The 25,275-nt window shown below is 35.0% G+C and overlaps 1 protein-coding gene and 1 long non-coding RNA gene across 2 annotated transcripts in view; one reads left to right on the forward strand and one right to left on the reverse strand.

The window, feature by feature from the left end:
* The window catches only part of LOC100367341 (sodium- and chloride-dependent glycine transporter 1-like), a 47,581-nt gene that overhangs the window by 14,524 nt on the left and 7,782 nt on the right, over positions 1-25,275 (forward strand). Inside the window, exons 5-8 of the mRNA XM_002730398.4 lie at positions 2,445-2,577; positions 11,923-12,057; positions 23,638-23,741; positions 24,923-25,047. Of these exons, the coding sequence (XP_002730444.2) occupies positions 2,445-2,577; positions 11,923-12,057; positions 23,638-23,741; positions 24,923-25,047 (497 nt within the window). The remainder of the gene's footprint in view (positions 1-2,444; positions 2,578-11,922; positions 12,058-23,637; positions 23,742-24,922; positions 25,048-25,275) is intronic.
* On the reverse strand, positions 18,481-19,542 carry LOC146747584 (uncharacterized). Its single transcript, XR_014928969.1, has 2 exons — positions 19,147-19,542; positions 18,481-18,654 (listed from the first exon to the last, which is right to left on the reverse strand). It is a non-coding gene; the product is annotated as an uncharacterized LOC146747584 (long non-coding RNA).

Raw genomic sequence — 25,275 nt, forward strand, 5'->3', positions numbered from 1 at the left:
GAAAATCTACATTTTAACCAACTTACATGACATTCTATGTTATGTTGACTTTATCACATGAAAGTTTATAGTGCATTTCATCAATTAATAAATAAATGTGAAAATCGTAATTTTCAACACAAATAATAGTCTCGCTACCTTAATACAAAGTTGGTTATAACATGGTTTTGTTTTTTCACAAATCAGATAACGTTACACTCTCCATAGGCTCGTAGCTAAGATATGTGTATATGTATCAAGTCTGATGAAATGGTATACGTTTGGTAATTATCTGTTTATCCACAGCCAAATACACAAACGTTTTATGGTGTTTTTACAAAAACTAATTTTTGACTAGCGCGACTATCGAAAATGTAATTTTTTAACACTTTCTTTTTATCTAACAATGCACGAAGTAACACCATCTATACATCGCAAAATGGGCTAAAAATTGACATCTCATAGACGTTCCAGCGAGCCGTAGACTTTAAGTTCTGACCACAATATCATGAAATTTAGTCTATAAAGTTTGACGGGATTTGAGGCACATAAAGATTACGAGACCCAGTTGCAAAGATCTTATAAAGCAACACTGAAAAAATCAAATTCTTAGAAAGAACGAACTACGAAAAATGGCCAATCCTGGGTAAAAATCTTTTTTTAGGATGTTTAAGAGGATTTCCATAACTTAATCCCCTGAGTGAATATTAACATGAAAAATACATGATCCTATTCTCATGTATCTCGGCTTTCTGAAAACGTATACATTGCCATAGCTGCATGTTTACTAACATGGGGGAGGAAGTCCTAATCACAATGAAACTATTAGTCCCCTTTCCCCTCTCCCCTCTCGCTACCTTAAGACAGTACAGTACATATTGAGTCACTTTTCATTCTGTGATTTAATAAAAATTTGATTTACTCGTTTTTGACTCCCGTGTGCGAAGCACAAAAAGAAAGTCTTTGCAGTTAGTGTCTGTCTGTGTGTGTGTGTCTTTGTGTCTGTTCCACTAATATCTCAAGAATCATACATTGATTTTTGATGAAACTTGGTGCATAGATGCTCTGGACCAATGCGCAGATTTGATTAGGTTTTGGTAAAAATCCATGCATATTAATTACTTAATTTGCATGATAATTAGCTGATTTTTAGCTGTTCCATGACTGTTCCACTGATATTTAAAGAACCACTCATTTGATTTTGATGAAACTTGGCACATAGATGCTCCAAACTAATGCGCAGATTTGATTAGTTTTGGGTAAAAATCTGTGCAATATTAATTACCTAATTTGCATAATGATTAATCAATTTTAGGTTTTTCCACTGATATCTCAAGTACTAATCATCACATTTCAATCAAACTTGGTACAAAGATGTCATAGGACACTGCACAAACCTGATAGTTTCTAGGATAATATCAGTAGATATTAATTACCTAATTTGCATAATTAATTAATTTTCAGCTTTTGATATTTTAAGTAGTAATCATCACATTTCAATGACACTTGGTACATAGTTACTTAAGGACTGTGCAGACCCCTGATTGGTTTTTGGGTAAATATTTGTCCATATTAATTACCTTATTAGCATAATTAGTTAATTTTCATCTTTTTGCCTGCTATCTCAAGTACTAATCATCATATTTCAATGAGACTTGCTACATAGATCTTCTAGGACTATGCAGAGATCTGATTAGTTTTAATTGGATATTAATTACCTAATTTGCATAATGTTCCACTGATATATAAAGAACCACGAATTGGATTTTAATGAAACTTTTAAAGAGAACTATGCAGAGACCCAATTAGTTTTCGGAAAATATTCATGCTCATTAATCACCTAATTAAAATAATTAATTAACACTGATATCTCAATTACTGATCATCACATTTGAATAAAATTTGGTACATGAATGCTCTAAGACAATAGACAGGCCTGATTAATTTTGGGTTGAAATGTGTTCATATTAATTCTCTAATTAGCATAATAATTCATAATTTTTTTGTTCTGTTCATATTAGTTACCTGATTTACATAATTAGTTTCCAGCTTTTCCATCAATATCTCGTGTACAAGTAATTTTTAATTAATTTTTAATGTGTCTTCAATACTCAGCACACGGGAGTTATTTCTAAGCTTTCTTTGATTATTTTTTTTTTTTATTTCTATTAAAGTAATATGTTATGCAGTTAATTTATTTTTTCACCATGCGACCCACTTTTATGACGTGTGTAAAATACATGAACACAAAATTTGCCATGTGTTGAGTGATGTCACGAGCACTACATGTAATTACAGGGATTGTGGTTTAATATGACTTGTTTAGACCTGTATATTTCTGTTTAAGAGGTAAACGTTTCAAAGGTTTTTCTGTGGTTTCAAGATTTTTGTGTGTGGAAATCCCTGTTTTTGATGGGAGGGGTTGAATTGAACTTGTGTACAATTACTTTTTTCTCTGTTTTCAGTAACTATGTTCTCAATATCAGCGACGGCATTGACAATATGGGCAACATACAATGGAAACTGGCACTGTGTTTATTGTTCTCATGGGTTGTCGTGTTTCTGTGTCTTATGAAAGGAGTAAAGTCATCTGGGCGGGTAAGTCACCCTCAATATAACCTTGTATGGGTAATCTTGTCACATGATTCATCATCACCATATACGAGTAATATTGTCACATAACTATCACCATATATGGGTAATCTCGTCATGTGATTCACCATGACTATATGGGTAATCTTGTCACATGATTCACCATGACCATATATAGGTAATCTTGTCACATGATTCACCATCACTATATATGGGTAATCTTGTCGCATGTTTCACAGACACCATATATGGGTATAATCTTGTCGCATGATTTGCTATCAACATATATGGGTAATCTTGTCACATGATCGACTATCACCATATATGTATAATCTTGTCACATGATAGACTATCACCATATATGAGTAATATTGTAACATAACTATCACCATATATGGGTAATCTTGTCACATGATTCACCATGATCATATATGGGTAATCTTGTCACATGATTCACTATCACCATATATGGGTAATCTTGTCACATGATTCACCATATATGGATAATCTTGTTACATGTTTCACAGAGACCATATATGGGTATAATCTTGTCACATGATTCACTATCAACATATATGGGTAATCTTGTCACTTGATTTACCATCACCATATATGGGTAATCTTGCATGATTCACTATCACCATATATGGGTAATCTCGTCACATGATTCACTATTACCATATATGGGTAATCTTGTGACATGATTCACTATCACCATATATGGGTAATTTGTCACATGATTCACTAACAAGATATATAGGGTAATCTTGTCACATGATTCACCATCACCATATATAGGTAATCTTGTCACATGATTCACCATCACCATATATGGGTAATCTTGTCACATGATAGACTATCACCATATATGAGTAATATTGTAACATAACTATCACCATATATGGGTAATCTTGTCACATGATTCACCATATATGGATAATCTTGTTACATGTTTCACAGAGACCATATATGGGTATAATCTTGTCACATGATTCACTATCAACATATATGGGTAATCTTGTCACTTGATTTACCATCACCATATATGGGTAATCTTGCATGATTCACTATCACCATATATGGGTAATCTCGTCACATGATTCACTATTACCATATATGGGTAATCTTGTGACATGATTCACTATCACCATATATGGGTAATTTGTCACATGATTCACTAACAAGATATATAGGGTAATCTTGTCACATGATTCACCATCACCATATATAGGTAATCTTGTCACATGATTCACCATCACCATATATGGGTAATCTTGTCACATGATTCACCATATATGGATAATCTTGTCACATGATTCACCATCACCATATATGGGTAATCTTGCATGATTCACTATCACCATATATGGGTAATCTCGTCACATGATTCACTATCAACATATATGGTAATCTTGTCACATGATTCACTATCACCATATATGGGTAATCTTGTCACATGATTCACTATCATATATGGATAATCTTGTCACATGATTCACCATCACCATATATGGGTAATCTTGCTTGATTCACTATCACCATATATGGGTAATCTCGTCACATGATTCATTATTACCATATATGGGTAATATTGTCACATGATTCACTATCACCATATATGGGTAATCTTGTCACATGATTCACTATCACCATATATGGGTAATCTTGTCACATGATTCACTATCGCCATATATGGGTAATCTTGTCACATGATTCACTATCGCCATATATGGGTAAGCTTGTCACATGATTCACTATCACCATATATGGGTAATCTTGTCACATGATTCACTATCACCGTATATGGGTAATCTTGTCACATGATTCACTATCACCATATATGGGTAATCTCGTCACATGATTCATTATTACCATATATGGGTAATATTGTCACATGATTCACTATCACCATATATGGGTAATCTTGTCACATGATTCACTATCACCATATATGGGTAATCTTGTCACATGATTCACTATCACCATATATGGGTAATCTTGTCACATGATTCAATATAGCCATATATGGGTAATCTTGTCACATGATTCACTATCACCATATATGGGTAATCTTGTCACATGATTCACTATCACCGTATATGGGTAATCTTGTCACATGATTCACTATCACCATATATGGGTAATCTTGTCACATGATTCACTATCACCATATATGGGTAATCTTGCATGATTCACTATCACCATATATGGGTAATCTTGTCACATGATTCACTATCGCCATATATGGGTAATCTCGTCACATGATTCACTATTACCATATATGGGTAATCTTGTCACATGATTCACCATCACCATATATGGGTAATCTTGTCACATGATTTACTATCGCCATATATGGGTAATCTTGTCACATGATTCACCATCACCATATATAGGTAATCATGCATGAATCACTATCACCATATATGGGTAATCTCGTCACATGATTCACCATCACCATATATGGGTAATCTCGTCACATGATTCACTATCAACATATATGGTAATCTTGCATGATTCACTATCACCATATACCGGTAATCTTGCATGATTCACTATCACCATATATAGGTAATCTTGTCACATGATTCACCATCACCATATATGGGTAATCTTGTCACATGATTCACCATATATGGATAATCTTGTCACATGATTCACCATCACCATATATGGGTAATCTTGCATGATTCACTATCACCATATATGGGTAATCTCGTCACATGATTCACTATCAACATATATGGTAATCTTGTCACATGATTCACTATCACCATATATGGGTAATCTTGTCACATGATTCACTATCATATATGGATAATCTTGTCACATGATTCACCATCACCATATATGGGTAATCTTGCATGATTCACTATCACCAAAAATGGGTAATCTTGTCACATGATTCATTATTACCATATATGGGTAATATTGTCACATGATTCACTATCACCATATATGGGTAATCTTGTCACATGATTCACTATCACCATATATGGGTAATCATGTCACATGATTCACTATCACCATATATGGGTAATCTTGTCACATGATTCACTATCGCCATATATGGGTAATCTTGTCACATGATTCACTATCACCATATATGGGTAATCTTGTCACATGATTCACTATCACCGTATATGGGTAATCTTGTCACATGATTCACTATCACCATATATGGGTAATCTCGTCACATGATTCATTATTACCATATATGGGTAATATTGTCACATGATTCACTATCACCATATATGGGTAATCTTGTCACATGATTCACTATCACCATATATGGGTAATCTTGTCACATGATTCACTATCACCATATATGGGTAATCTTGTCACATGATTCACTATCGCCATATATGGGTAATCTTGTCACATGATTCACTATCATATATGGATAATCTTGTCACATGATTCACCATCACCATATATGGGTAATCTTGCATGATTCACTATCACCATATATGGGTAATCTCGTCACATGATTCACTATCAACATATATGGTAATCTTGTCACATGATTCACTATCACCATATATGGGTAATCTTGTCACATGATTCACTATCATATATGGATAATCTTGTCACATGATTCACCATCACCATATATGGGTAATCTTGCATGATTCACTATCACCATATATGGGTAATCTCGTCACATGATTCATTATTACCATATATGAGTAATATTGTCACATGATTCACTATCACCATATATGGGTAATCTTGTCACATGATTCACTATCACCATATATGGGTAATCTTGTCACATGATTCACTATCACCATATATGGGTAATCTTGTCACATGATTCACTATCGCCATATATGGGTAAGCTTGTCACATGATTCACTATCACCATATATGGGTAATCTTGTCACATGATTCACTATCACCGTATATGGGTAATCTTGTCACATGATTCACTATCACCATATATGGGTAATCTCGTCACATGATTCATTATTACCATATATGGGTAATATTGTCACATGATTCACTATCACCATATATGGGTAATCTTGTCACATGATTCACTATCACCATATATGGGTAATCTTGTCACATGATTCACTATCACCATATATGGGTAATCTTGTCACATGATTCAATATAGCCATATATGGGTAATCTTGTCACATGATTCACTATCACCATATATGGGTAATCTTGTCACATGATTCACTATCACCGTATATGGGTAATCTTGTCACATGATTCACCATCACCATATATGGGTAATCTTGTCACATGATTCACTATCACCATATATGGGTAATCTTGTCACATGATTCACTATCACCATATATGGGTAATCTTGTCACATGATTCACTATCACCGTATATGGGTAATCTTGTCACATGATTCACCATCACCATATATGGGTAATCTTGTCACATGATTCACTATCACCATATATGGGTAATCTTGTCACATGATTCACTATCACCATATATGGGTAATCTTGTCACATGATTCAATATAGCCATATATGGGTAATCTTGTCACATGATTCACTATCACCATATATGGGTAATCTTGTCACATGATTCACTATCACCGTATATGGGTAATCTTGTCACATGATTCACCATCACCATATATGGGTAATCTTGTCACATGATTCACTATCACCATATATGGGTAATCTTGCATGATTCACTATCACCATATATGGGTAATCTTGTCACATGATTCACTATCGCCATATATGGGTAATCTCGTCACATGATTCACTATTACCATATATGGGTAATCTTGTCACATGATTCACCATCACCATATATGGGTAATCTTGTCACATGATTCACTATCACCATATATGGGTAATCTTGTCACATGATTCACCATCACCATATATAGGTAATCATGCATGAATCACTATCACCATATATGGGTAATCTCGTCACATGATTCACCATATATGGGTAATCTCGTCACATGATTCACTATCAACATATATGGTAATCTTGCATGATTCACTATCACCATATACCGGTAATCTTGCATGATTCACTATCACCATATATAGGTAATCTTGTCACATGATTCACCATCACCATATATGGGTAATCTTGTCACATGATTCACCATATATGGATAATCTTGTCACATGATTCACCATCACCATATATGGGTAATCTTGCATGATTCACTATCACCATATATGGGTAATCTCGTCACATGATTCACTATCAACATATATGGTAATCTTGTCACATGATTCACTATCACCATATATGGGTAATCTTGTCACATGATTCACTATCATATATGGATAATCTTGTCACATGATTCACCATCACCATATATGGGTAATCTTGCATGATTCACTATCACCAAAAATGGGTAATCTTGTCACATGATTCATTATTACCATATATGGGTAATATTGTCACATGATTCACTATCACCATATATGGGTAATCTTGTCACATGATTCACTATCACCATATATGGGTAATCATGTCACATGATTCACTATCACCATATATGGGTAATCTTGTCACATGATTCACTATCGCCATATATGGGTAATCTTGTCACATGATTCACTATCACCATATATGGGTAATCTTGTCACATGATTCACTATCACCGTATATGGGTAATCTTGTCACATGATTCACTATCACCATATATGGGTAATCTTGTCACATGATTCATTATTACCATATATGGGTAATATTGTCACATGATTCACTATCACCATATATGGGTAATCTTGTCACATGATTCACTATCACCATATATGGGTAATCTTGTCACATGATTCACTATCACCATATATGGGTAATCTTGTCACATGATTCACTATCGCCATATATGGGTAATCTTGTCACATGATTCACTATCACCATATATGGGTAATCTTGTCACATGATTCACTATCACCGTATATGGGTAATCTTGTCACATGATTCACTATCACCATATATGGGTAATCTTGTCACATGATTCACTATCATATATGGATAATCTTGTCACATGATTCACCATCACCATATATGGGTAATCTTGCATGATTCACTATCACCAAAAATGGGTAATCTTGTCACATGATTCACTATCACCATATATGGGTAATCTTGTCACATGATTCACTATCACCATACAGTACAGTTCTCGCGGAAGCCTTGGCTTTTGTGGCATCATTGTCGCCTACGCATGGCTTCATTGTCGCCTCAGCAGCGCATCATTGTGGCATCAGCTTCGCGTCATTGAAAATTGAAGCTATGTTCGCCTCGCTATTTTGTGGCATCATCGTGGCCTCAGCTTCGCAGTCTCATGGCATCAACATGGCATCAGCTTCAACTTATTGTGACATGAGTATGACCTCATTATTTGCACGCAGAAGGGCAGTAGACAAAAACATGTACAGAAGTTCGATATGTAATCGATTTGAAATTCAAGGCGAATAAAATAATATGATCAAGAGTAAAATGACATTTTAAAAAGATATCTTGTTTAATTATTTTAGTGTTGCGAGTATTGGGCACCAAAAACTTTGCGAAGTACATTACAATCGGCAAGGTGACGAGTTCCATATTGACTAGAAGGAAAATCGTGATAAATTCAAATCACACGATTCAATCTCGTTCTGATACAACACAATTTGCTGTATACGAAGTGAAACTGTTCTTGTTATAAAATTTACCTTTTTTCGCTCATTTTATTTTCTGCTAGAAGAGCAGATTCAGATTCCTTATTTCGGTGGTATTTTTTCTGTGTTTCGTTTAGTTTTAGCCGAGTCCGACCCCATGCCCGGACTACTAAAACATGCAATACACGCGTATGCCGCCTGGAGCGTCGGCGTCGTCGCCAGTCATCTTGATACAAAGTTCTAAAACAAGTGCGTACATTTCTAACATATGATTGGATGGTTGTAGTGGCGTCGGTCTGGTAAAATTTGACAACCAATTCTCAAAATTAAGTCACGATCAGTGATCTGAGCTCGATCTATATGTACTTTAAAAGTATTCTTACAAACATATTTTCGAATGAAAACGAGCCACATGCCCTGTAAAAAATCGAATAGCGCTTGACATGCAGAAATAATTTATTGGGCTTCAGAAAAAAAACGTGTCCATTTAGTGTGGCCGTAAATATTTGGTGACCAGCCGATGAACAATTTGAAAATCATGATTCACACGGAAGTCCTTCGATACTGAAAATTATCGACCCCAGTCTGGTTTACCTTATTTCCCAACTTGCAAAACTGATTAGTATCTCAGCCCTGTTTTCTTTTCTTTTCTTTTTTTTTAACTGAGGTAAAATCACATCCGTTTGTCAAAATATACCGATGTTTTTCAGTGAATAATTGCGAAGCCTGTCACAGCACAAACAAAACTTTGTGAATCGACGATGGAGATTGGATGGTACGACGACCCTTCAATTTGCGTTAAATATGTTTTGTTACAACATCATTGATTGGCTGAAAGTCACCTGATCGGAGCACGACCTGGGTCACAGAACCATATTTGTCCGTATTATCAACAGGACTTTGCGAAAAAACCACACCCACATTTTCAACCATTTTAACGCAGAAGTTGCCAACAAATGTCGATACTCGTGAATTTTATGAATTCGAATAAAATAAAGCTAGCGATTCGTAAGACTGGTTAATAATATATCCCCCGATGCTCTTCGATTTTTTTTTATTTCAAGGTGAGAAATGGATACTAGTAGTTGAAGTTCCATCGATTTCAAGGCGACTATTTAACCGCGACAACTCTACGCTCTGTTGTAGTTTCGCGAGGTAAAACAAAAATACAATAAATAGTACTTGTTTAATTATTTGGTTGTACAGCCCGCAAATTACGGGACATGATCCCCATGAATTGCGATAAATAAATGCTGATTGTGTTGAATGACGGACGTCGGGACCGTTTGGAGAAACAAATTACGGTCGGTAGACATTTCAAACAAATGAAATTATTAACGAAAGACGAGATTTTTCTAGGTATTTACGATCATACGGTCATACCAAATATATACAAATTGACAAATACACAAAGAGGTGTAATAGTAGGTCATTTTTATTTTAGCCTTAGAAATATTTTCTGTCACTCAGTCCACGTCCATGCGTGGGAATTCTATTTAGCTTCATGGTCCTTCGGCTTGTCTTCTGCTTGGGGGGAAACAACAATAATTATACAAATCGTAAACTCAACACAATCAGGAAAAGAAACCCAGACAACCGTGTTGTACTTCTGTTGAATACATTTTGTAGCAGTGCGTCGCGTCGGAATATTGTCTAAAATAAAATATTCAATCCCAGCCAAATCTAGGTCAAAGGGTCAGATTGCGTGCATATAATTATAGACAGTTAAAACAAAAAGTATTTGCACTTTTGACGGTTGTTCAACATCTATGCACGGTTACTAAACTAGTAACCGTGATCTATGAAAAGCAGAATAAATAAATAAAACGGAAATTGACTGGTCAAAAGGTTTGGGGGAAATGAGTATAGTACTTCTTTGTTTGATGAAGCGATGCTGATGCCACATTGTCGCCATAATGAGGCCACAATGAAGCGAAGCGATAATCGCCTAACTTTTTAATGTCGCGACATTGAAGCGATGCTGAAGCCATAACAATGCCATAATGATGCGATGCTGAAGCGAAGGTGAAGCTGAAGTGAAGCCAAAGCTTCCGCGAGAACTGTACTGTATATGGGTAATCTTGCATGATTCACTATCACCATATATGGGTAATCTTGTCACATGATTCACTATCGCCATATATGGGTAATCTCGTCACATGATTCACTATTACCATATATGGGTAATCTTGTCACATGATTCACCATCACCATATATGGGTAATCTTGTCACATGATTCACCATCACCATATATGGGTAATCTTGTCACATGATTCACTATCACCATATATGGGTAATCTTGCATGATTCACTATCACCATATACCGGTAATCTCGTCACATGATTCAGTATCCCCACATATGGGTAATCTTGTCACATGATTCACTATCACCGTATATGGGCAAATCCTGCATAAAAGTATGATCCACCATTATATCACATGATCCGTCATGAGTGAAACTGAAAATGAATTAAATTGTTTAAAAACAGTACAAAAAATACATATTTAAAAATGAATATCATATTTCTCATAGAACCTGAATTTTAAAGAACTTTTAATTCTATTAATAATTATTTATGAAAACTATAACACGAGGATATTGGAAAAGTTATCTATAGGCGCTGACCACCTATATGAATTAATGATAGTGATTGTAACAATTGATTTGAAATTGATTTGTTAATCTTAATTTATAATTATGTGCTAATGATGTAAATTATATTTTTTTTGATATTTAGGTGGTCTATTTCACGGCGACATTTCCCTATGTTGTCATCACTATACTACTGATTCGTGGAGTCACACTACCTGGTTCGGCAGATGGGCTCAAGTTTTTCCTCATCCCCAAATGGGAGGCTTTGTTGATACCAAAGGTATGTATAAAAAAAAATCTGGAAATTATTTGGGGAGCCAGTTACATATCTTGTGCTTGTTTAGTGGTACGCAAAACTGAATTTCTTGATCGTATTCAAAACCGACGCAGCTGTTTTCTCAGAAAGGTATATATCTGGTTCAGCAAAGGTGCGAATTTTGGGATAAACATCGGAATTTTCCAAAGTATGTCAGACAGCAAAGTTGTGTCACTCAGCAACTTTTTAACCCTTTGAACACCAAAGCTAAGTTCAGGGACCACTTACAAAATACAGTCAAACCTGTCTATAAAGGACAGTCAGTGGACTGAGCCAAACTGTCCTTTATAGACAGGTGGTCTTTATATGGAGGTGGCCTAATTTATTCATTTAATCATGAATATTAATTAGGATCGGAATTTTAAGGGAGATCATAAGCAATACATAAAAACAAACCTACAATGAATATGTCTTTTTTAATAAAAGTCACTCATTTTCATCTGGATAATTACAGGTTTACTTTTTTACTACAAATTATATCATGTAAATTCACTGAAACCAAGTGATTCTGCCCATGGATTCATTGGTGTATTTAATGCATAAGAACGATTGTCAACGATCGGCCGCATTGGCGTTTCAGCTCGGACTTTCACACTCTCGCCAAGCAGTCTTATTCCCCAGTCTCTTACACATATTCCATCACAGGCGGTAATCAGTCCCACCGTTAGTATTGTCGATTGTACACTGTGGCAAAATGCACAGGCAAAGTTGCCGTGATTGAAAAAACAAACAAGCATTAAAAATGAAGAAGCATTGGTAATAAACAAAATTGACCAAACTCATAACGATTGCTCCAACTCTCGGTGTTGAATCAGAAAATCAAACGAACCGGAAATGAAACACGGTGATCGTACACGCAATTTTACAGTTAATTGTTGCAAGCATTGACGTGTCAAAACTGCCCAAACGAATTTTCTCGATTGCGAAATATTGATATTACAGTTTATAAAAAAAAGAGGATCAAAATAGAAAACATCTTTCGTTGAAAATAACCCCGAGATGACCCCTCAGTAACAATACGTTTTGCCCATGCGCTCATTGACACGCAGATCGCCGTAAACCAACCAATTCTGTGCTGAATAGCGCCACCTGTGTTGACACAATGCCATGTGCTAGCTTCATTAGCATAATTTATAACGATCAACAACAAACAACATGGCGGCCAAAATAGGTCGGATTTTGCAATCCCGCGATGAAAACTAAATAAACGAATGTTTTATTATTTTGTTTGAATATTTCATGTCGACAAGGTAAATAAAACGTCTCTCATTTAATAAAACTGGTTCATTTTTTTTGTTTTCGAGACGGGGGGAATTTGCTCTTCATGTGCGAGACAGTTCACAGAAGTGCCGCTGGCCGGCTGGGGATCGATAGTATACCGGGGGTAGTACTGATCGGTAACAAGCTAGTTTTTCATTTCAAACTTTGAATGAAACTGTTTGACTCCCATGTGCGAAGCACAAAATGGGAGTCTTTGCAGTTAGTGTGTCTGTATGTGTGTATGTGTGTATGTGTGTATGTGTGTATGTATGTGTGTCCGACTGTTCCACTGCTATCTCAAGAACCATACATTGGTTTTTGATGAAACTTGGTGCATAGATGCTCTGGGCCAATGCGCAGATTTGATTAGGTTTTGGTAAAAATCCATGCTCGTTAATTACCTAATTTGCATGATAATTAGCTAATTTTTAGCTGTTCTATGACTGTTCCACTGATATCTAAAGAACCACTCATTGGATTTTGATGAAACTTGGTACATAGATGCTCTGAACATATGCGCAGATTTGATTAATTTTTGGTAAAAATCCGTGCATATTAATTACCTAATTTGCATGATAATTAGCTATTTTTTAGTGGTTCCATGACTGTTCCACTGATATCTAAACAACCACTCATTGGATTTTGATGAAACTTGGTACATAGATGCTCTGAACTAATGCTAGGTTTTGATTAGTTTTTGGTAATAATCCGTGGATACTAATTACCTAATTTGCATAATGATTAGTCAATTTTCGGTTTTTCCACTGATATCTCAAGTACTAATCATCACATTTCAATGAAACTTGGTACATAGATGTCATACGACACTGCACAGACCTGATAGTTTTTATGGTAATATCAGTACATATTAATTACCTAATTTGCATAATTAATTAATTTTCAGCATTTGATATAAGTAGTTAGCATTACATTTCAATGAAACTTGGTACTTACATACTCAAGGACTATGCAGAGATTGATTGTTTTCGATAAATATTTGTGCATATTAATCACCTAATTTGCATAATTAGTTAATTTTCAGCTTTTCCACGGGTATCTCAAGTACTAATCATCGCATTTCAATGAAACTTGGTACATAGATCCTTTAGGACTATGCAGAGACCTGATTAGTTTTAGGGTAAATAATTGTGCATATTAATTACCTAATTTGCATAATTAATTTTCAGCTTTTCTACTGATATCTAAAGTACTAATCATCATATTTCAATGAATCTAGAATTATGCAGACCCAATTAGTTTCCGGTAAATATTTGTGCATATTAATCACCTAATTTGCATAATTAACCAACTTTCACACTGATATCTCAGGTACTATACATCACATATCAATGAATGTACATGGATGCTGTAGGACAATAGACAGACCTGAATAATTGTGGGTTAAAATCTGTACATATTAATTACCTAATTTGCATAATTAACCAATTTTAATCTTTCACACTGATATCTAAAGTACCGTAAAAACTCCAAAATTTCGACTGGTTTTAAATAATTTGTGTTAGAAATGTGACGTGTTTTTAGAGTCAAAATTAAGGTGCATTTTCGGACGGTCGAATTTTTCAGAATAGAAATCAGCAAAAAAAAATGGGGATGATAGACAGTGTGCTTCATTAGTTTTTAAAAAATGCAATGTCCGTCAATTGACGTAAACTTCCTCATGTTTCACGGTAAAAGCAAAGGTCGTGGCCGAGTTGTAACTCAAAATCTAAACAAAGTCATCAATCAGTGAGTATTATGACAAGCAAAACAAAACATCAAGACGCGGAGAAGAGGTCAGCACAAAACTAATAGGTCAAAAGACAAAGCTGTCTCGCACTACCTAGGAAAACTTGTGAATGTTCGAAGTACAGGTACCCATTGGACAAAAGATACATGGAAGTTTAGCAAACGATCTCCCCGACCCAGTGCAATGTATCCGGTTAGAATCAAAGCTCACGTGTCCCTTATTTGAGCACCGTACCGGTGATTTGAGGGACCAAATTCTGCCGTAAATTCGCCCTTGGATTAAAAAATATAATGGGATTTAAGAAAATAAAATGGGACTTTTAAGGTGTATTTTGGCGTCATTTTTCGGACATTTCAATCAATCCTGCCGGCTAAAATAGAGTCTAAGTTTTACCGTAGTCATTGACGTCTGTCTATTCAAGAGTACACGTGTATGATTTTTATCGTGACTAGCGTGAGCGGGTAAGCTTCCTTTCGAGAATGAGCTGTTATCACTGTGAACAATGTTAAATTATTCTTCAGATGACCAGTTTATTTTTTAAAAACAACTAATTTTTTTATTTAAAAAAAATCATGCCGTTTTCGCATCATCCAGCTTTTTGATTGGTTAATTAGCGATTTGACCTATTTGACCTAAGAGAACATGGCGGATATCCTACAGCATCAAACGTTTATACGAGACCGGAATCATTCGCTTACGATGAAACTAAGTTGACTTTTATTTGTATTTCATAACCATTCAACAAATTTATTTTGTGTACATTATTATAATCACTACTGAGTACAGTAATAATCAACAATTCAGAAACGCAGCATGCCGAGATTTTTGTGTTCGTTTTTATTTGAAACTTCGTTTATTTAGAATATATTTTCGTTACCAATAAAATAAAAATCTCTCAGTCAATCAGAAACCCGGATTCATGCCTTTGAGGAAGGTCCCGTTTGAACGCTCACATCGGTTTTTTTTTCGTTTGGGGGAAAACTAAAACTGGTCGCAATTTTCGAATAAGAATGAGTCGGCAATTTTTAGTGGAGTCGAAAATTTGGAGGTAAATAAAACACCGAAACCCGGCAAATAAATAGGCGGTCAAATTTTTAGAGGGGTCGAAATTTTGGAGTTTTCGCGGTGTTAATTATTCCATTTCAATGAAACTTAGTACAAAGATGCTCTAGGACAATGTACAAACCTAATTAGTTTGGGGTAAAAATCTGTTCATATTAATTCCCTAATAAGCATAATAATTCATAATTTTTTGGTTCTGTTACATTGCGCAGACCTCATTAGTTTTACACTCAAATCTGGTCATATTAATTTTCTGATTTGCATAATTAGTTTTCAGCTAAGTAATTTCGAATTATATTTAATGTGTCTCCAATACTCTCAGCACATGGGAGTTCTTTCTAAGCTTTCTTTGATTTAACTTGTTGTTAAAATCTTTCCAGTCTCTAGACGTTACATTCAGATGATATTCAACTTTTTTTTTTTACTTTTTTCGCAACTTCACAAACCAAGTTGCGATGGTACCCCTGTCTATTAGCCCTAAAGATTGCGTACTCAGTAATCTGGACGTAACATATGGCCACTTTCCAGGTGGTCGTTAACACAGGTTTGACTGTAGTTCCATTTTGGAATAGTCTTTCCTCTTCCAAAAATTAAAATGAATTCATTGAAAATTGACAGCTATTTTGTCTGAAAAATTTTTAAATTGCTGTAAATTGTAAACATGTCTATTATAGCAGATAAATGTGGTGATTTCAGTTAAACTTTGTATCAACTTTGTAGGCATTTTGTTTTTATTAATGTTTATGTTGATTCCTCGCCGATAGATGCATGTCTCCTGTTTTAGATTAAAGTATGCACACAAGTATTATACTCGCAGGTACTACTGTAGATTGTGTTTTTTTTGATCAAATTTATCAAAATAACTATTTTGCCAAATAATTGATGTGTGACCGGAACACTGATCTTATTCAAACTTTGTATCAGCTCATGCATATTGGGTTTACACAAACATATCATTTTCATTTTTCATATTAAGGTAGAGATGCAGTTTATTGGTGAATTTCAATCAAAAATAGTTTTTTTCGTTTTTTATATAGATTTTTATCTAAAGAACATTCTGTGAAAATTTGAATTCTTATTGGAACACCGTTAAAATTGCTGTTTATTTTCTGGTTAAAAATAAAAAACACTCACACCTGGCAATGTTTATGTCCAATTGCCTAATTTGCATGAGTAACCAAATAACAGGACCTTTGATTGACAATATGCAAATCGAGATTGTACGGGTCATAGTTCATTCAATTCATGCGCATGTGCAATTATTCTCAAATCAGTTCTCGCTCGCTAGCAAACCAAACATTATATTTCCTCAGCGTTTTTTCCTAATTTTTATCATTACATTATGCGTGGTGTGAAAAGAAAGAGAGGTAGAAAGAAGATTCAGATGATTTCTATGTCGGAAGAGGCAAAAGCTACACTGAAGGCATCAGCTCACCGAACGAAAAACAAAATTGATGTGAGCGTCCAAACATGACTTTCCCTGAAGGCGTGAATCCGAGTTTCTGATTGACTGAGAGATTTTATTTTTAAATAATTGTTCTCAAAAAATAAACTGAGCATGTGAAGAATAATTTAACATTGTTTACAGTGATAACTGCTCATTGTCGAAACGAAGCTTACCCATTCACGCTAGTCACAATAAACATCATACTCTTGAATAGGCGTCAATGACTACGGTAAAACTTAGACTCTATTTTAGGCATCAGGAATGATTGAAATGTCCGAAAATGACGCCAACATACACCTTAAAAGTCCCATTTTATTTTTTTTCTAAATCCCATCCCGAATTTACGGCAGAATCTGGTCCCTCAAATAAGGGACACGTGAGCTTTGATTCTAACCGGATATATTGCACTGGGTCGGGGAGATACAAACTTTTGTGTATCTTTTGTCCAATGGATACCTCTACTACGATCATTCGCAATTTTTGCTAGGTGGTGCGAGACAGCTTTGTTTGCAACCGGACGAACTCAGTTTAATTCAATGAAGCAAACAACTGACACAATCTGATTAAAATCTGATGTAGTGTACGGGCTTTAATTATTTTGGCTATAAACTTTTTTTAATTTTTTTTTTTTTTACTTTTGTTATTAATGCCCTTTTATTTTATTATTTTACTTTGATTTTGATTTTTTTTAATTCCGCCCTACCTACATCTGATCCGACGCCTATGTAAGTCCCGTTCAAATCTCGCGTAAGTAACAGCCAATCACAGTCCCCCTTTTATACAGGCTGTCGGTTGCTTACTTTTCAGTGTATACGGGCAATTCTTCTGTACATTTATATTTTGCCCACTTGAATAAACCATTAATAGAAAATTGCTAGTATATTTTTATTTGCAAAAGAAATTCCACAGCATTTTACAATTTTTGTCATTTCATTGAATATTTTTTTCACTTCCAACAAATGTGTACACTTCCAGATACATCTTCGCCAGCCAAGGTTTGTTCATTCAGTCATCGCTTCAATTTTACATCACTGAGCATAATTATCTAGAATGGAAGCAAAAAAATAAGTAAATCGTAATGATTAGAACACTGTAAACAGCTATAGTAAACAATGCAAACTGATTTTAAATTGTATAGCGGTCACCGGCCCACGGCATCGACGCAGAAAATTGGAGCAAAACAATATTTCCTGATCAATTGCGATGTGTTCCAAATAAAAAATATTTTATTCCAGTCCAAATCAGCTCATTTACTTTAATAAAGTGTTATTGTATAATGTACAAAATGTTGATACAATTTGATGAATATTTACGGCTTCAATATCGTAGACGATTTTGGCCCGATCGTCAACAAAACATCACCCGTCTCCAGGGCAGGCGACTGGAAAAAGACACTGGTGTTCGGTCGAACCGGTGGTGGAAACAAAATCGTCACTCCCAGAATAACTATGCAAAATAACGATCTAAAGTCGAACCATTCGAGCCACAATATTAACATAAAAATGACTTTCGTTGCATTTGACAATGATAAACTTACCGAAAAGCCGTGTTTTTCTCGGTCGGTATAATCCGCCATTTTATTTGAGTGTGTTTGCCATCAGACTCTGCCCGGTGACGCCATCATGTGCGCTATAGAAGGAGGTCTGTGATTCGTTGACTAAAATCGTCGATAGTGGGTCTCGTTGAAATCTCGTTACATAGGCATCGGTTCAGATGTAGGTAGGGCGGAATTAAAAAAAATCACAAAATCAAAATCAAAGTAAAATAATAAAATAAAAGGGCATTAATAACAAAAGTAATAAAAAATAAAATTAAAATAAGTTTATAGCCAAAATAATTAAAGCCCGTACACTACATCAGATTTTAATCAGATTGACAACTGACAATGCTAAAATAAATTGCAGAGGTACGCTAAAATTAATTGAAAACAACCAAATAATTTCAATGAAAAATAAATCACAGAGAGAGGTAACTTGATACATTACAGTAACAACTCTTTTGATGCGCTGACCGCTTCTCCGCGTCTGATGTTTTGTTTAGTCCCCGTTCGGACGCAGTCCGAAAACGGGGACTTGTGTTTTGCCCTGTGTGCGTCTGTCCGTCCGTGCGTCCGTGATCACCTGTATCTCGAACATGCATGGGCCGATTAAGTTCAAACTTCACTCATACATCACACATTATATGGGACATATGCACATGCATTTTTTTCATGATCCGATTAACGATAGCCGAATAGCGGCCATTTTAAGGCCGAAAATGCATCAAAATCGCACATTTTCACCATTCCGGACCCGGATCTCAGTTATGCATGGACGGATTTCATTCAAATTTGGTACATACATTAAACATAATAGGACCTTGATGCACGTCTTTTTTTTTTCCCGGATCAAGTTCGAAATGGCCGACTGGCGGCCATTTTGTTAAAGAATTCAGTTCTGGATCCATATCCAAGACATGTCTGGATTGATCAAGTTCAAACTTCACACACACATGGTACATCATGTCACAAATAGATATGTGCATTTGTTTCATGATCTACTTAACAATAGCGGAATGATGGCCATTTTAAGGCCGAAAATGCTTCAAAATCACGTATTTTCACAATTCCAGAACCGGATCTCAGTCATGCATGGATGGATTTTGTTCAGATTTAGCACAATGTGTTGTACATATGCAGGTGCATTTCGGTCATGATCTGCTTTGAATGTATATGTCACTCAACTATGAACGGAACAGGGACGTGTCATTGACAATGACTTGTTTTCCTTGTCATAATACTTACTGATTGATGATTTTGTTTTGATTTTTGAGTTTTTTAGCCTGCAACTCGACCACGACCTTTGCTGGGGAAGTTTACGTCAATTTGACGGACATTCCATTTTTTTAAAACTAACGAAGCACACTGTTTAGCACTCCTATTTTTTTCATTTGCCGATTTCTATTCAGAAAAATTCGACCGCTCGAAAATGCACCTTAATTTTGCACTCTTAAAACATGTCAGATTTCCAACACAAATTATTTAAAACCGGTCGAAATTTTAAAACTTTTACGTTAGGAGCTGGAGCTCTCTCCTTGCAGCGACCGTCGCCGGTAGTACATCAGCATGTTTTGTACATACATCCGTGCACTGATTGTCTGCGACTGTCTTAGAAAATCCCTGAATAAGGCGTTGCCAAAATCGGAAAAATAAAAAAATGCCTCCTTAAAAAACGAACATAATTCAAATATTTCTTTTAACAAATATATTGCAGTGGGAAAATGGAATTGGAAACGATGAACAACACTTCTGTGCCTCGCGTTTCGATTCTAGGATTACGCGATTATTCATTATTGTGCATTCGCTTCCTGGAGTTGGTTCTCAATACTACATAAAAATCATCAAGGATAAATAATTTAATATCCCACTTTGTATTCTTCACGGTAAACCATAGGCTCTGAAATACTCGTAGATTTTTTATTGAAAATACATCGAAGAGAAGCCATGATGTTTTGATCGTGATAAAAGGTCACCTTCCTAGGACCGCCCCCTGTTTAATAATTCATGAGATGACGTCATATTTACTGGGCACTGCCATGTGTTTTTACCGACCCCCATCAAAACACTGGTATGAATGACGTGTTTCTGATTTATATATTCAAGAGCAGTTGTTCTGGTCCAACGATTTTACATAAAATGTCTATGTCTATACGTCAACTTTCAATTTCAATAGTCTAGAAAGTATGACGAAGCAGTAATTCCCGGTTTAACGCGCAAATATGCAAATTAGCCTTTTTCTCGTCTTCTATTTTTGGTGAATTCTTGGGTTTTAAATTAAAATAGCTGATAGACGCTTTGGCCATTTGCCTCGAAATTTTAACACATTATTGACAAGGTGTTCCCCCTTCAAAATGCGTCCGGACAGTTTATTACGGCGAGTGGAACAAAAATAACAAGTCCGCAATTAACATGGATATATAAATTATGCAAAAATAGAAAAGGATGAACTTTGAGGTCATGCTGTGCGACTTTGAAAGTCGTTAGAGAGATGAGTAGACGCATTTGAATTAGTAGTATACCAAGGTATCCAGTGATGTAATTTTACCCACAAACGGACTTGAAGTTTTTAAGCTAATTTTTTTTAAACCACTTTTGTCCAAAAAAGCATATTTTTGATCCAAAATCAAAAACGCATTCTGGATATTTAAAATAAAGACAAGTTTTACAAAGTTTGTATAATAAGCTTTCAGAAAATATATAACATGTTGGATATATAATACCATCTTCATTGTCTAATTACTCAATTAAAAAGCAAGCCAAATAAAGTACATCTCTACCTTAATTACCTAATTTGCATAATTAATTAATTTTCAGCTTTTGATATTTCAAGTAGTAATCATCACATTTCAATGACACTTGGTACATAGTAACTTAAGAACTGTGCATACCCTGATTAGTTTTTGGGTAAATATTTGTGCATATTAATTACCTTATTAGCATAATTAGTTAATTTTCAGCTTTTTGCCTGATATCTCAAGTACTAATCATCATATTTCAATGAGACTTGCTACATAGATCTGCTAGGACTATGCAGAGACCTGATTAGTTTTAATTGGATATTACTTACCTAATTTGCATAATGTTCCACTGATGTATAAAGAACCACGAATTGGATTTTAATGAAACTTTTAAAGAGAACTATGCAGAGACCCAATTAGTTTTCGGAAATATTTATGCTTATTAATCACCTAATTAACATAATTAATTAACACTGATATCTCAATTACTGATCACATTTGAATAAAATAAAATTTTCATACTTTCTAACGTCTCCAGTACTGTAAAATCTGTAATAAAAGCAGCGGCTGCTATTAAAATGTTACAATGCAACAGAGGGGATGCGGCTTCTATTAGAGAATCTACACATATGAGAAATGATGAATTTTTGCTTCTCAATTGTTTAAAAATAATGGGTGCGACTTCTATTAGGGATGCAGCGTCTAATACAGATTTTATGGTAATGTCCATTCCTCTGAGATGGCTTGGATGATTTCCTTCAATCTCTGTATGCGTATGATGAATATACATCCTGGAATTCGGTTGCACATTATATTTTTAACCAGTTGAACCAAATATTCTCTGCCTAGTGCCGTACAATGCCAGCAACTATTGACCACATGACTATATAACCGCAAATACCTCCATAAATCTGGATCACTGCTTGGAATAAACTTAAATACAGAATAAAATACATTCGCAATGCAGATTTAACACTAATTATATGACAAGTAAATTTAGGTTTGTAAATTTGCATTTAAAAAAAAAAGTGTATGACATGTGTCAAAATCAATAATTATGTGACAATTTTTAAACAAAAAAATGTTGATAATTATTTTGCTCCAATTAAGTCAATTTAAATTCATTTTAATACGGTATCTGTGCAAGTCGTTGGCGAATGAAGCTTAGAGTGTACATTGCTTATATATAACCCTGTAAAAACCCAGCTCATATGCCATGATGTCACAGCACTGAAAAAAACGCCATCTCCTTTTAGAATGGTCTAGTAAAAGGTCAATTATTACTGGCTTTTGTTTTTACTTGTGAATTCAAATTGTGGGTGATTTTTAACTTGTTACTGCTTTTTTGTCATCCTACGAAACTTTGTTTTTGAAAACTGACTTTCTGGATAGATGTGACTTCTGTGTGCTTACCCATCGCCTCAGTTGACTGGTCACTCAGCAGTGTAAACTCACTGTGTCTTTCTGCCTAGCCAGGAACCTGTGGTACTTGGTTTAGATGAATGGCATCTTGTCGAGTGGGGATGATACAATCATTGGTTGAGTGTTCTGCACATTACCATCACAGTAGTAGGATACCACTGTATATGGGTTTCCTTTCTCTTATCTTATCCCTCTTAAGGGTTAGCTGAGAGCTTTTTGTTCTTTAATAAACTTGCCCAACAAATAAATAAATAGTTGTGAAATAGCAAATTGCAATTTTAAGCTTTCTCTAACAATCATTTATGTTGTATTTTTTGTTTGTTTGTTACAGGTATGGGGTGATGCGTTTTCCCAGATCTTCTACTCATTAGGACCAGCTTGGGGGGGCTTACTCACTATGGCGAGTTACAATCGATTCCACCATAACTGTTTGATGTAAGTATGCCGAGTCGCTGCATATGAGGATGCTGTTTAGTTAACAACCAAGGAAACTATATTGGTGCTTCACAGAGTCACTTCGTGTGAGGGCGCTGTTTAGTTAGCAACCAAGCAACTATATCAGGGCTTCAGACTACATCTACATTAGTTTTTTTTTTTTTTTCTTCGTGACTCATTTGAAATTTTTTCTGTCTGTTTACTTGGTTTGGTGCGTGACTGTTGTAAATAGTGCATTTCATTTTATTTGATAAATAAAAACAATACAATAAATAAAAGCTAGCAAATAGAAGGTTCATACATAATTGTGAATAAATATTTAATTTAGCGTAATTAAATAATGTGATAACATCTAATTTGATTGAGAAAGGGGCTCAGCTGATATGCAAGTTTTCTGGCGTGATGCTGTCCTCACTGTCAATGGTCGGTCACATTAATGCTGTAGTAAAGTTCACTGTCTGGCTCTGCATTAAAGAATGACATTTGCTTTCATGCCAAAGTCATTTTTTTCTTTCTCCATCCTCAATATATAAATTGTTGAGCTCACTCTTATGATATATGCTTCGGCTACGGTACATGTACCTGTGTATGGTTTTTGTTGGTTCTTGTGCAAATTATATTCAATGTTGTTTTTTCCACTAACCTTCTGTTATCTTTGTTATCACAAGTTCTTGAGGGTACAGTTTCCTGTGACACAACCATTTCCAGACTAACTTAATAAAAAAAAAAATTGATTTTAGATGTTTTAAGGGATGAATTTTGACAAAAAAAATAACCTATCCCACTTTGAGGTATTAAAACATAAAAGATGTCTTACAAACCTTTACTACATCCTTAAAGCAGGGGGAGTCATCACCTGCGCATGCGTCAGATGGCCATAGCGTGTCATTGTTTACAAACAAGCGTCTACCCATGAGTCTTTGCATTTTTAGCATGTGTTGTTAACGTCACTTGGGACTCAATTCCCGCGCGTGCGCATGTGACGACCCTCCCGCTTTAACGCATCACCTGCTTAGTTTGGTGTTTCATTTCGTCTATGAATGCTTTAATAGGACAATGTGTTGTATACAAATAAACTGTATAACGCATACACAAAGTTCATATTTTCAGACTGGAATATAACTGTTTTTATACCTGTATTTTATTGTTATATTAATATTTTTTTTTTTTTACTCTTCCAGGGACGCCCTGATTGTACCTCTTGTAAATTCCGGAACTAGTATCTACGCTGGATTGGCTATATTTTCAATCGTCGGTTTCATGTCTCATGAACTGGGTGTACCAATTGATAAAGTTGTTACATCAGGCAAGAAATTATTTGTTAATAATAATATTGCACACATTTTGAAACTATACAGAGAAATGATCAGACCTCATTTGCATTTACACATGATTGTTTGCATCATGTTAAACAAAAAAATAATCATTTAGACGCACACATACCAACTTTTCATACTTCACCTTACCGATCATTTCTATTTAGTTTAACAACTGATTAAACAAACAAAAAATCAACCCAAATATACATAAAAGT

The sequence above is a fragment of the Saccoglossus kowalevskii genome, chromosome 3, assembly GCF_978046115.1.
Source record: "Saccoglossus kowalevskii chromosome 3, keSacKowa6.1, whole genome shotgun sequence".
Lineage (NCBI taxonomy): Eukaryota > Metazoa > Hemichordata > Enteropneusta > Harrimaniidae > Saccoglossus > Saccoglossus kowalevskii.